Raw genomic sequence first — 13,731 nt, forward strand, 5'->3', positions numbered from 1 at the left:
AGCCTCCACTCATGGTGTCATTGCCTTGGAGTACTAGAGCAGACAACAGGAGCGATGTGCGCTCCGTGCTGATGTGTTATTTATTGTATCTTCAGGCTTTGGGTGCTCTTGTTTGACAGGCCAGTCATGAAGAAATGAAGTTGGATGGCAAGCAATGAGATAGCCTGTCATATTCCTAACATGTCAAACCTTCGTGTTTGCCCTTCACCTACTGTGGGTGGTGCAAGTATTTTTGGTGTGAGACAGGGATGGGATACCTTGCAGGAGAAAAAGTTGGTTTTATTAAGTGGAGGGTGGCCTACTACTTTTACGTCTGAGAAGTCAATTTCTGTGTGTTTTGTTTTTTTTTTTAAATCCATTTCTGCTTATAAGGCAATATATGATCACGTGAAGGTCAAATTATGATTAGGCTGGGTTGTAGCTGTGCAATTGTGGCTGTACTGCAAGCTAGGCCTAACCTTGGTCCCGTGAGGCTGATTCTTGTGTCCTTACACATACACTACAGGGGATTTCCTCTGGTCTTGTTCTCGGATATGCCCTTTGTTTTGTCTTTTGGTTCACTCCCAAATCAATATATGTCAAAAATGTGTTTGGAAGTACCAATTTTGAATATTAAAGAGGAAGTGTTAAAAATAAGGGAAAAATGAGAGATGGTTGTTAGAAATGTTCTGTGGGAGACTCTTTGCGTGGCCCAGTCTGGCAGGTAGGTGTATCTGTGCTCTAAATGTTTTCTGTCATATCAGAGCATATTGAAAATTATTTTGAAATTACTCAATTTTTTTAATTTTTTTTTTTTTTTCTGAAATGAAGTTATATCCTGAATATCCTGTCACCAGATTTGTCAGGCAGTTTGTTTGTGGTAGATGTGTCTTCTGAACCACCTAGGAAGGAGCTTACACCTGTGTAAGCATATTGTCTTTGTAGTGTATACTGTTGCCATTACTTGTAAACTATTACCTGCACATCCTACAAACAGTTTACAATAAGCTCTGCTTCAGCTTGGCTTAGGCAAGATGGGTCTGGGAAGGGTCTTACACTGTCTGGATGTTCCCTAATGGGACAAAGTGAAGTGCTTTTGAATCTTCAGTAGGGCTGCCTCTGTTCTTGCTCAGTTGCATATTGTGTGCCCTTCAGGTATGCCTCACAAGTGTAAAATACATGCTGTGAAGTGTCTTGGCAGGTAAAATCTGCAGTTTAAGGGACACTCGCAGCTAGGAGGACTTAGTGTTGTGCTGAAGCAGGTCTGTTTTGGAAAAGGAGCTAATGCGGATGGGAAGGGAAATCAGACCTTGGGATGATGGAGCGCTGGCACCACGTATAGTTATTGCTCAAATTATCTCAGCCCAGACATGGAGGTGGCGTTGATCTCTGTTGCAGTGGGCTGACAGTGAAAGTTGCCAAAACAATGGTACTAACTGCTGGTCACCTGCAACAGAGCTTCCTTCATGTGCACCTTCATGCCTCCTGGTACTAATAATATAAACCAGTTCACTCACAGTTTTTCCTTTTAGTTACAAAGCATCATAATAACCAAATATATTAATGTCTTACAAGTGAAGGGACTTCATTTGATTCATGACCCCAGTGAGAAAACTATGAAAACTTCATCAGTGTTTTAAAATTGGAGTTTCAAAAACTTAAATGAAGAGAAAAGGAAAGATCCTCATTAATTTTTGAAGAAAAGAGGCTCTTTGCTTAGCCATATTGTCATTCTTTCTTGCATCAAAGATCTTCTGATGAGCTGTGATTATGTCCTTTGATGTGATTAAATATTCATTTTTCATTACTGTCAGTATACCTGTTCTTTAACTGATTTCTAGGACTACAGCTTGTTTTAATGCAGTGTTCAGAATGATTTAACTCCTTATTCAAGGAGGCAAGGGGGTGATTTTTATTCTTTTTTCATAATCTGTCACCTGGATTTCTCAGTAGTGCCACTGGTGGTGATGCATGCTCATGACTTATGCTCATGATGCATTATTTGTATATATACATGTATATGGAGTATTATTTACCTTTCTGGGGCTGCCAGTGGACCCTTTCCAATTCAGAGAGAGCAACTACTTGAGAAATGAAGGGGATATGGCTCCAGATAACTTTTTTAATTGGTTTATAACCATTTTATCACACTTCCGAGCAATTTCTAAACTATTGCCATGGTAAGTAGTCAGCAACTGATCTGAAGTATTAATACTAAAATTTGCATTCTTAGCTGTTCTGTATGGGTGGTCTTGAGGGGTTCTCAGAAAACCTTCATAGTCATCTGGTTTTAAACCATGGACACGGGCTCTGGAGCAATTGTTAGCTTTGTAATAGAAAAATTCAGGGCTGTTCATTGCCTACAGAGGGGGAACTTAGTGGGGGTTGTCCTGGTAGGCATGAAAGAGATCCTTCTTCGTGTAATACCAGTGCCAGTGACACACAGATCAGTAATTTTGGACCTTTCCAGGTGATGGTTTGAAACACTCCTTTCCCATTGCTGCTATGCATGACTGGCTTCTCCCACTGCTACGCACCACCTTTTATTTGCTTCCAAATGCATCTTTTTGTCTCTTCGTCCCTCTCTTTTTGTCAGAAAATCGTTGTGCTTGGAATACTTCAAAATATTTGCAAAGTTAGACCTGTTTTCTTACTTGATCAGTGCCCCTGGCAGGCCTGTTTCATCTAAAGGACCTCACCTGTTCCTTTGGATGTTGGTGGGCATCGTTCCTGGGCCCACCTGAGCTTCGTGTTTCCTGCTGCTTCAAGGGATGGTGCTGGAATGGTACGTTTAAATATTGTCGTCATCACGTTCAGGTCAGCTATTGTGATCAGCACGACCTTGGGGGAAAAAGGAGGCTTTTCCATTGAACAAGGAGAAAGCTGGGAGCCAATTTTGCAGACAACTGCTACATTTTAAAGAAAATTAGTTGATCTTGCACTGTGTGTGCCTCGTGGGATAGGCAAAGGAGACGCAAGAAAAATTCAAGCAAATGCATTGACATTAAGATTAATTAATCTGATTCACTGCAAATTTAGGTCAGTTTTAAATGAAAAAATATGAAAATAATAGGAAGGTCTAAACTTCAATTTTATTCTTTTCCCTGACCTCCCTGTCTGTCCCACTCCATTCTTACTTCCAGAAAAAAAGAATCTAAAATGGCAAATAATAATAACAACATATAATTCATAGTATACATATAATATAACATATAATAACAACAACAACCACCACCAAAAGACTTCAACACACTTGGCACTTGGTACACTCAGAATAAAATATTTTTCGATCTGCTGGATTTAAAGCTGGGAGCCCTGAGCAATATTTTTCCCCAGATTAATGAATACAGATCAGTTTAATCAGCCAATAAATAAAAACATAACCTGCCAAGGAGCCTGAGATGAATCCATCATAGCACACCCACCAAACTGAATGAATTATGCTCACCTACAAAGTAATGACAAGGACATATTTTCCTGCACCATAGCTGAACCTAAAAATAGAGCCTAGCAAATACAAAACCTATTTCCACAGCATCCATGGCCTTCTGCTAGAAATTGAAAACACAGGCCCTGTTTAAATTCTGGTTTTAGATATAAGGCAATTTTAGAACAGTCGGAGGATGGAAGTCAGGGGGAAGAAAAGGGAAGAGGAACAAAGTTTGTAAAAATAAATTATATACAAGCTTTGTTTTCCTGTAAGGATTTCTGGATTAGTACAGATATACAACACTGGTGGGGTTGTGATGAAGAATACATAAATTTCTGTAACAGTTCAGACCCATGGGCTCTCTTGGCCCAGAGTCTCTCTGACTGTGGGTAGCGCCAGATACTTCAAATAAAAGTTGAAGCAGTCTCCCTCTTGGCTGCATAAGGCAGGTTCCCTCCAAATTCTGTCGCAGAGATTAGTTTAACTGGAAGAAATGAACTTTTTCTGTACTGTCCTGTTTCACCAGGGATCTTCTGGATGCCAAATAAATGTCTGATCTCACTAAGCTTCAAGATTAAAAAAAAAATAAAAATCCCCCAAACTAATAGGAATGATTCCCTCAGGTGTCTTTGAGTACATAAGCAAAAGAATAGTTTTCTGTTGTAAGCTTTCTTTTCAATTATATGTTCATTGTGCCTATATTATGAAAAGTTGCAAGCACCATACCTCATCTTTTCCTCAAAAAACCTTCTGTTCTCTTTATCGTCTCTTCCTATGAAGAAGTTTCGATAGCTTCTCTCATCCTTGCTAACATCCTCTGTATTTCTGTGCTAGAATGGCTCAAACCACAAGGCTGATTTTCCAAAGATTATTTTCTGTTCCTTTTCAGTTGTAACTTTTTCTTTATTTGGAGGCATTTTAAGGAGATCTTCCTAGTAAAGTTTTACTTTTTCAGTCAGTTAAGCTCATTCCTTAAAAGAATGAGTGATTTATATTGTGGTCATTGTAATTCCTGTATTAATCACTTCACAGCAGAGTAGTGGTATTGTAAAGGTCAAAAGTCTCAGTAATGGTGAGGCAGCCTAGCAAGCACAAATTCACACTAGGTAGTATTGACAAAATTGCATTCACATCAAAGCACGTGTCATTACCTCCTGTAGCATAAAGGATTTGTCTGCCTTTAAAATACTGGAATAAATAACAAAGTAAATGTACTTTCTTTGTGCAGATAGTGGTTAATGAAGGTGATGTTTAAAGTGAACCTGTTAAATTATTGAAATATCTGTGTGCCTCATTACGTGCACGTCTATATACCTGTGTGCATGTTTGTGTGTCAATGTGTGCGCATGTATATATTTGGCATGCCTATTGATGTACATGGACTTATAAGTTAGAAACCCTTGCATTGAATTAGTTGAAATAACATGATCAATATCATAAACATGAAACTCTATTTGTGGAAGGAGAGGCAGGTGTTAAGTACGAATGTTTTTTCCGTTTCAGCATGGTTCAAAGTAAAATGAAATATAAATACCTAATGACTGGGAAGCCTGTTAGTGTGTGCCATAGTGCTGATGCAATACTGGAGAAAAAGGTGAAGAGCAAGCTCTGGAATTCATATTTATTTATCTATATCAAGACCATTACGTGATCGTTCAGACTTCTCTGATGACCTTGTGGTTCCATAAGGTCTACCCACCACAGGCAAACAGATGCAGAGGATTGCTGTGCTGAATAACATCGTCCTTTTGGCCCCATGTTCCAGCAGTGCCTGGCTGCTCATGTGCACCACACGAGGGATGAAAGTCAGCGTTGTATTAATCAATTAGGTTCTGCCTTTGTGTCAACTGGTTATTAAGGCAGGCTTTGTCCTCTCTCCTGTTCGGGCATAGAGGAATTTCCTGGGTAGCTTGACACCTCAAAGCAGGGCAGGCAGTGCTGCTCTGATCCAGGTATGTTTGGAATCTGAGTTGGATGCCTCTGTGTTTATTCACATCGAGTTATGATTTATTTTGTGAATAACCCCACTGACTTCAAGGTAACCATTTGCATAGGGAGATACACTGCTTAACGTGAGCAAGGGTGGCAGAGTCTGGCCTGTGGTACTTGGATGCCCACAACAAAACCCTCCTGTCATCACTGGAGCTGACGTGGTGTCACAAACAATCACAGCTCAAAACTAGCTGCTGCCTCAGCTGGGATGTAAATGGCTGTTTCTGGAATAGACAGAAAGTCCTACTGTTGTGTGAAGTGAAAATATTCAGGTACTGCAGGAAGATGTGCAAATGAGAATTGCTTTCACAGATGTTTGGGGACAGACACTGGTTCCCCCTTTCATTTCTAGCTGAAAGGGGAGAAGGACGTTGCATCACGAAGTGCAGCCCGTAACTCGGATGGGCAGTGAACAGGTGGTACATTGTTTGCCAGGCTATTTCATATCATGGAAACCAGTTGTCCAGTTTTAGATTGCTATTACCAGCAGTGTATCTTTTAGTTATGAGAAAGAGAAGATGTTATTTAAAACTTAGACTGCCCCTGTTTGCCTTTCAGAGCATGCCAAGTGGTTTTTAAAAAAGGAATGCTTAAAGATCACAGGCATTTTCCATGAACCTATTTAATGCAATTCTTATTTACTTCCAGTGTGAAGTAAATATGCTGAGAAAGAGCTGGTTTAGCAATTCAGTTCAGTCAGACATGCACAGATATATTCAGGAATGGGTGTTTGGGGCTCAGGCGAGGCTGAACAAGAGGGACAAAGAAAGGACTAGTAATGATCTCTTGGGGGGTTCTTCATTTTTATTGTGGATACACAGCCTGCTTGGATGTAGTGCATCCAGGACCTCAGATACGTGGAGCTGGATGTATGAAAGGTGGTTACTCCTCCAGCGTCTCTCGAGTCAGGACAGAGGGATTATTTACCAAAGTCGCCGATGGGCTCTCAAACCCAGAAGCTCCTCTTCCAAAATGCAGCTTAAGAAATGTGGTGGGCCAGTATGAAGGGAAGCAAGCCCGTGGTAAAGCAGGGTGATTATACTGGGTCACCCAAACACATTTTATACTTTCAGGAGTATGAAGGATTATGTAATTTTTAAGCTTCCTCTATAGAAGTATCATACCTGAGACTCTTAAATGCCCCAAAGATACAAGTGCTCGGTGACTCTGGAGAGGAATGGCACTGGGGAAGGAGCTGTTGGTTTGGAGAGAGAGACGTGGTTCAGGAGCATCAGACGTCCTTGGGAGGAGAGGAAACCCAGCTGATTGCCACAGATATTTGAGCTGTAACATAAGAAATTTGTTTGTCTCCTAAATCTTCAAGTTTGTATCTTCTGTTCACCTGCTGCATTATGTTAGGCTGTACAGGACCAGATACACTATTTTGTGCATTAACAATAAATTTATAGTAAAGTTGGGGTAGCTCATGGAGCCTAGTGCCATACATTTGTTAGTGTACATATATGTGCCTGAGATTTAGTCCTGCCACCTGCCTTGTTCTCATCCTTTGGGAGGGAATCGCAGAATGACCACACAGTGTCCTCTGCTAAGGCTGACTTACCTGCTTCTTAAGAGGCACCTTGATGTTACAGCTGAGCGGCAGAGACAAGGGCTAAGTGGGACATCCCTGCTCTTCCCCTGCCACCAGCAACCCACTTCCCCTGGCATCACAGATTAAATATAAGGAGGAAATTCTTCACACAGAGGGTGGTGAGGCACTGGCACAGAGCAGCTGTGGATGCCCCATCCCTGGAGGTGCTCAGGGCCAGGCTGGATGGGGCTTTGGGCAACCTGGGATGGTGGGAGGGGTCCCTGCCCATGGCAGGGGCTGGGACAAGGCGATTGATGAGGTCAATTCCAACCCAAACCATTCTGTGATTCTGTGATCTAGCACTTGGGTAGTCATTTGATGGCTTGATGGCTATGTCTGTGAAAAGAAGAAAGCAAATAGGCCAGCTTAGCAGCACTGTCCACCTAGTGCCTACATTTGTGCGTTTGTACACACATCTGTGCATTTGCCCTGGTCTTGGAAAGCAGAGGCTTTTCTTGGTGCATTCCCATTCAAGATTTCTTAGTATGCATTAAGTTGCAAATAAGTGCTGCCAATTCTTTCATGGCATTTGTTTTGGTCTGAATAAAGTTCGTTAACATGTTTATCTTCATTTAAGAGTTAGTTTTTCTTTCATGCTGCTGTTTCTAAAGCTATTGCAGTTTGCCAAGAATCTAATCTATATCAAATAAGATTTCATGACAAATGACTTCGAACCTGCTAAAATATTCACTGATTTTCTTCAATTGCTAGCTTTAAGTTCCCCAAATTTTAAAACTCTTTAACAGCTGTCACAACCCATTTTTAAGATGCTGACTGTTACATGAGCTCCTCAACGTGTGAAAAGGGATGGAAGTTGCAAGACAGTGCTTCCCAGGCAGAAGTATGTATGTGCATTGGTAGCAATGTGGATTTTAGAAGCCATGGCCTTATTGTCATATAATGCATAGTGTTGCATCTGGGGATGAGTAAAGATTCCTCTTTCCCAATCATATTAATTCCCCTATGCTTATATATTCTTTTTTTAAAATGTACATATTTCAGCTGCAATTATTAAATAGCAGTCATACTTGATTTTCTCTCTCTCATGTCTTCTGGCCCTAAATTTACTCTGCTTACTGCTATCGATTGCATAGATATCATGTAATAATCAGAAGTCAGTTCTTCCGTACTTTGTATGATGCTTATGGAATTTTAGCGTTTCTATTTTGGAAACTAGGGAATTTTTACTGATTCTACTTAAAATAAATAACTTTATCGTTGAACTGACAGCTTAAAAATTGAGCATACAGGAGATTTCAACAATTGTGAAATCCCTGCAAAGTGGAAAAATATTCCAGAGTATTCCAGATACAGAAATTGAATTATTCAGTTGTAATTATTCAGTTAAATAGATGGTAATGCTTCTGGCAATGACCGGGGAAGTAATTCAGTCCCCAACAGAAAATTCTGTGTTGGAATACAACATCATTTAAAATCAGAGGCTAATAGAGCACTGGTGAGGGAACTGTCCTTTTGAATAGGATTTTTTTTTTCCCCCAGAAATCTCTCTGTAGATAAAAAGAGATGGGGAAGAGAATGAATGGAGACACTTTAATCTAAATAATTTTCTTTGACAGCATAACCATTTTTTTTTTTTTACTGTTACAGACATTCTGATTAAAGTTTAGAAATGGTGCCATTGCCTAATTATTAATGCTGTAAGAGTCACACAGCTAAAATGTGCTTGCAGGAAACATCTGTATATATTTTTATACAGTACAAGATTATACAAATCTTAGAAGTCTTCCTCTTATAGGTACTTGGTGTCAGTGAGGCATTTGGGGCTTCTAGATGGAGGTTTGAGTGTTTTCTATGTGTGTGTTGGTGTGGGTTTTTTATTCCTCCATCTGCAAGACTCTTGTCCTTGTAGGAAAAAATAACTTATTCCAAAAGAAGTGTCAACAAACTTAGGAGGAATTATATATTTTCTTCAGTGATCCTATGGTCCACAGAGCCATTAGTCTTTAGGAGCAGAACTGTTTCTTACTTTGGGGTCTAATGATTTGTTGAGATAGGTCTGTAATTCTCTATGATGAATGCAGTGCTATGAATCTAAGATAACGTTTTACTTTTTCTGAAATAACACAGAGAGATGTCACGCAACTTGAGGTGTTGTAGTTTATCAGATACATCTTCTTTCAGTGCTCAACTTAGTTCAAGTGGGTTTCTGGAGAGATTAGACATTTCTACCTGTGATGCTGCAGATGGCACCAACTGTGTAGCATTACAGAAAGACATGGAAATACATTGCCTGCCAGAACAGATCCTATGAAGATGAGGGAAAAACTGGGACTTTTCCTAGAGTAAATTTCAAATACCATTTTTAAAAAATGATTTAAATTTCTATTACAGCTGTGTTTGTTGCTAATCTTGAGATTATATTATTTTGACAAGCTTGTAGTTAAAGATCTTAATCCATATTTTGAATGCAAAGAAAAGATGAATTTGAAAAATGAAAATGCAATGAAAACCCCTTCTTTTTTTCTCATCAGATCCTTCAGATGATGAAACAATTGAGAAACCAAGTGATAAGACAGCAATACATCAAGATCCAGATTCCAAACCTGCTGTGAAAAAGAAAAGAAAACAGGTCTGTAAGTTTAGCAATTATGCAGAGCACTTAAATGATACCGTGTAGGGGAATGTAGTCCCCATTCTTCCACTAAAGGGACAGATTTCTTCACTTTTTGTCTAATCTGTTCATGTAATAAGATTTTTATCATAAATTGGGAGGGGGTTAATTATTTTTGCAGTATTTGAAAGTGGTGTCATTCAAGCTTATTTCAATCATAATTTAGCTTTTGTTTTGTGTGATTGCCAAGCTGATCACCTGCAAAAGTGACTGTCTAAGGATAAATGCCTGAGTGGTGCTACCACTGTTTTATCCTCTGATCTTTTCCTCTTCCCTGTATACACAAGGTCTTGAAAGCTGTGTTTTAAACATTGTATGACATCTTCACCCATGCATGTCCCCTTTGAAATGTCTACATGAGGAAGAATTTAGGTCTACATGGATTGATGTTTCCATAACCTTGCACTGCAAAAAGCTTCCTTTAGAACCATTAAGAACTTTGTTGTTCATCGGTATGTGGAATACACCCAGGAAAACAGCAGCAAGGTCATTGGCAGATAGCATCACTTTAGCAGAGCTAGAGCTCAGCTGGTTTTAAGAAATCTCTTGTCTGAAAATTGGTTTCTTCTGTCTTCCTGGTATCGAACTGGAGAATGGACTGAATGCTTGTCAAGGAGATAAAATGACATTGGAGGCTATCTCTCCTTGAGGTTATGGATATTAATTTAGACCCTAGGTCAGTATTAAATTCACGGTATGATGCCTAGGCAATAGACCAAGTGAAAATCATTTGTAGGTATGTTTTTTTTTTAGTAACAGAGAAGTGTAAGCAATACAGTAATTACCATGCATTTGGGTGTCTTTCCAAGGAGACCAAGGGTGAAGTGAGCCAAATGTCTGAACTGGTTCCATATTTTGATTAGGAAAGAGAGAACTGAGCAATACAGCAGAAAGCTGCATTGCCCTTCTACACACCTTACCTGGGAATCAGATGTGAGGAATTCAACTCAGTGCGGATGCCTGCGGAGCCCTTTTTTATCAACACTATCTTCGTGTACACAGTTAGAACAAAGTTAAGATGGTTTATTTGGAGGAGTTGCTTTGCTCATTCTGTGAGAACATTAGAAAGGATAGCCAACACAGGTTACCCTGCTGAGGTGGACTGGGATTGTAGCACAACACCTGCCCCAGCTCTTCTGGGGCAGAATATAAATCAGAATATAAATAAGATCAGTCTGTATTTTGGAGCAGGATGAGTTGATCTTCAGTCATGAAACTCCTGGGTGCAAAGGTTTTGTGGGAACTCAGTCATGTGTGTGCTGTTGCATGTCTTTTAGAGCAAAACGCTTGCAAAGTTGGATGTACTTACAGAACACCAGTAGGTTTGTAGTTCTGGTGCATGTGACATAACCTATTCTACTCACTCATCTCTGCCTTATTCATGGGCTAGAAGCTATTTTGCAGTGGACTTGGCATCTTAAAGCCAGTCAGGAGACAGCCAGATAGAATTATGAACATTTATGTTTCCAGTCTGCAGACTGTCCACAGGCTTACAATGAAATGAATGATTTGTCTCCAATCTGAATGGAGCATTGATGTGTTTACTTTGTCACGAACTCCAAAAGTCAGAGTATATGGCTGACCTAGAATGTAAACTTTCACACACACACAAGAATGTTTTCACTTTACATTTGAATTTCCAGTAACTTGGCAACATGTAAAGAAAAAAGAAAAAAAAGTTGTGTTAGAAATATAATACAGGAAATATTTTATGTTATGTCCATGATTAACAAACAAGGAATTTATGACATTTTAGTTCATAAATCAGTGGTCTCAGCACAAATTTCCTGTTTTCTGCATTTTAAGAACTTCCATGTAAAAATAGCATAAAAACACAGAGCACAGGGGAGCCATGTCAAAACCCAGCAGGTTGTCTGCTCTGTGTCTTGCATAAGAAAAACATGCAAATGACCTTTTCCTAAGGGTGCCATGCAAAGAGCTATTGCATGAGTAGGTAGGCAACTAACATTTGGTTAAGGGTCAGAAGTTCAGTTTAGATCAGATACCTAAATATTTTGGATTATAGATCATCAAAGCCATATAGATTTACAGCCATTCACCACCATGAAGTTTATTTTTCTCTTATGGCATTATATTTAATGTCTGAATAAGGTGGACACTTGCTAATAGCATGCCATGCCTAAATATATATACATGCTGCTGTAAAGGAGGTTTTTTTCAGTCCTGACATGATTCTCTGAGGAAGCAAGGCATTCCCTACAAGCCTGCTGTGTAATTCTGTTGCCGTCAAAAGAAAAGGCTACACACTGCCTTCAAAAAGGAAGCCAAGACATTTGATGACACTTTTAAGCATTTGAATGAAGGGTTACCAGTGAGAAAATATTGTTTCTCTTAGAGACTTCTTTTCAGCTCTGCATTTTGTTCTTTTTCACATGTAGATACCGTTTGGGAGCGCACATGGTGTTTTGCAGATGTATATAAAACAGTTCACAATGCTTGTGAAGGAAGAAATGAGCCCAAACTAAATGAGTGGCATTTTTCTGTCTTCTGAAAGGCTCATAAACAGTGATGACATTTTGTAGGATAAGGAACCATCACATTGTATGGGAAGAATGAGATTCAGAGTGGCTCCATTCTGGCTTTTTGATTGCTTAGTAGTGTCTCTTGAGTAAATCAATCCAAAGGCTTCTTCTCTATGTAGAATGTAATGGTAAACATGGAATTTATGGTTTAAACACCTGGCAAGTGGTCTTCAAGTATCTATGGACAGCTGGGATGCATAAGGGTAGAGCAGGACCTGAAGGCAGAGGGTAGCTCTGTTTCAGTCTGAATGTCTGGGAATGCTAACAGCAGGGCTAGGAATGAGGAAATGTATGGTGTTGTTCTTATAAGCACTTGAATCTGAGTCAGGACGGAGATTTAAAAAAAATAAACAAAAATAAAAACACAAACCTTATGTTAAACCTGGAACAACTTTCTTAGCTGAAGTGAGTTGTACTTGCCGTCTCTTGATTTCTAGTGAAAATAGGATCTGCTTATTCCTGACAAAATCACAGGGACAGATCTTTACTTGCTGAAGGAAGATACATTTCCAATCACAGCTTTTCACAGCTAGGTATTGATCCAAGCTGCATTATATTCCAGCCCTAGCTACTGAGTGCTTTGCCTACTCTAGCCAGTCCCCAGACTAATCTGCTGTGGTAGTTCCTAAACCATAATTTAAAGCCTCAACCAGTTTCAGACCCAATTTTATACGTTACTGCTACTTTAGCAAGTGTAGTGATTGTATCGCGGCACAGAAAACGGGAGTAATCAATAGAGGTCATTTGTTTGTGGGGAACGTGGTGATTCCCTGTTTTCTATAACTACATTATCAAGGGAGGTAGGGAGAAAAGGGGAAGTGAAGACGTAACATGAACAATTAAACTCCCCGAAACACCTTCGATAAAGATATGAGAGTGGGCACGGAAAGGTACGAATGTGCTGGCCAGGTTCACTTGGTGCAAGTTGTCATGAAGTGCCCTCCTGTCAGGGTGGCAGTGCAAGAAGTGCTTGGAGAGGCTCAGCTATTCTGAGCATCTGTTAACTTTCCTTTGGCCCTGTTGAAGGTACCCTAACAAGGGAATGAAGGAGCAAATCCTCTGGCTTTCGGCCAGGCTCCTTTTCCTGCTGATCCTTTGCCTCCAGGCTCAGGGACTGGTGGTCCATGAGCTTTTAATGTACTATGTTGATGAGACTTCTCCATGGCTTCTCACAGGAGCAGATTTTTCTAGCCAGATCCTAGTATCAAGGAGTTTTTTCCTGCAGCTCAGCCCATTTTCCCCTTCCTTCTCTCTGAGTCATTTATTAAGCTCTAAAGCCTATGTATGCAGAATCATTTGCATTTCCAGGAAGTGGAAGTCCCTAAGAAATTAAAAGGGAAGAGAATTGCTATGCTTGTAAACCTGTACCTTGCTTCCTCTCTTGGACAGCTGTAGGTGGCTTTCAGACAAATCCTAACCCTGATTTATGTGAACAGGGACTCTGTTACAAATGGACCGGTTCAGCCTGCTCGCTCAGGCACAAACGTGGGTTAATAATCGCAACACATGTGCTGGATGAAGATTATTCTGAAATGCAACATGTATTTTTCTTACACACATTTGA

At 39.9% G+C, this 13,731-nt stretch overlaps 1 protein-coding gene across 6 annotated transcripts in view; it reads left to right on the top strand.

Annotated features, from left to right (window-relative positions):
• CMSS1 (cms1 ribosomal small subunit homolog) overlaps positions 1-13,731 on the top strand; it is a 235,150-nt gene that overhangs the window by 206,043 nt on the left and 15,376 nt on the right. For all 6 annotated transcript variants that reach the window (XM_084522886.1, XM_084522890.1, XM_084522889.1 and 3 more), the window contains one exon: positions 9,485-9,582. In XM_084522886.1, the coding sequence (XP_084379012.1) occupies positions 9,485-9,582 (98 nt within the window). The remainder of the gene's footprint in view (positions 1-9,484; positions 9,583-13,731) is intronic.

The sequence above is a fragment of the Aythya ferina genome (assembly GCF_964211825.1).
Source record: "Aythya ferina genome assembly, chromosome: 1".
NCBI classification, from domain to species: Eukaryota; Metazoa; Chordata; class Aves; order Anseriformes; family Anatidae; genus Aythya; species Aythya ferina.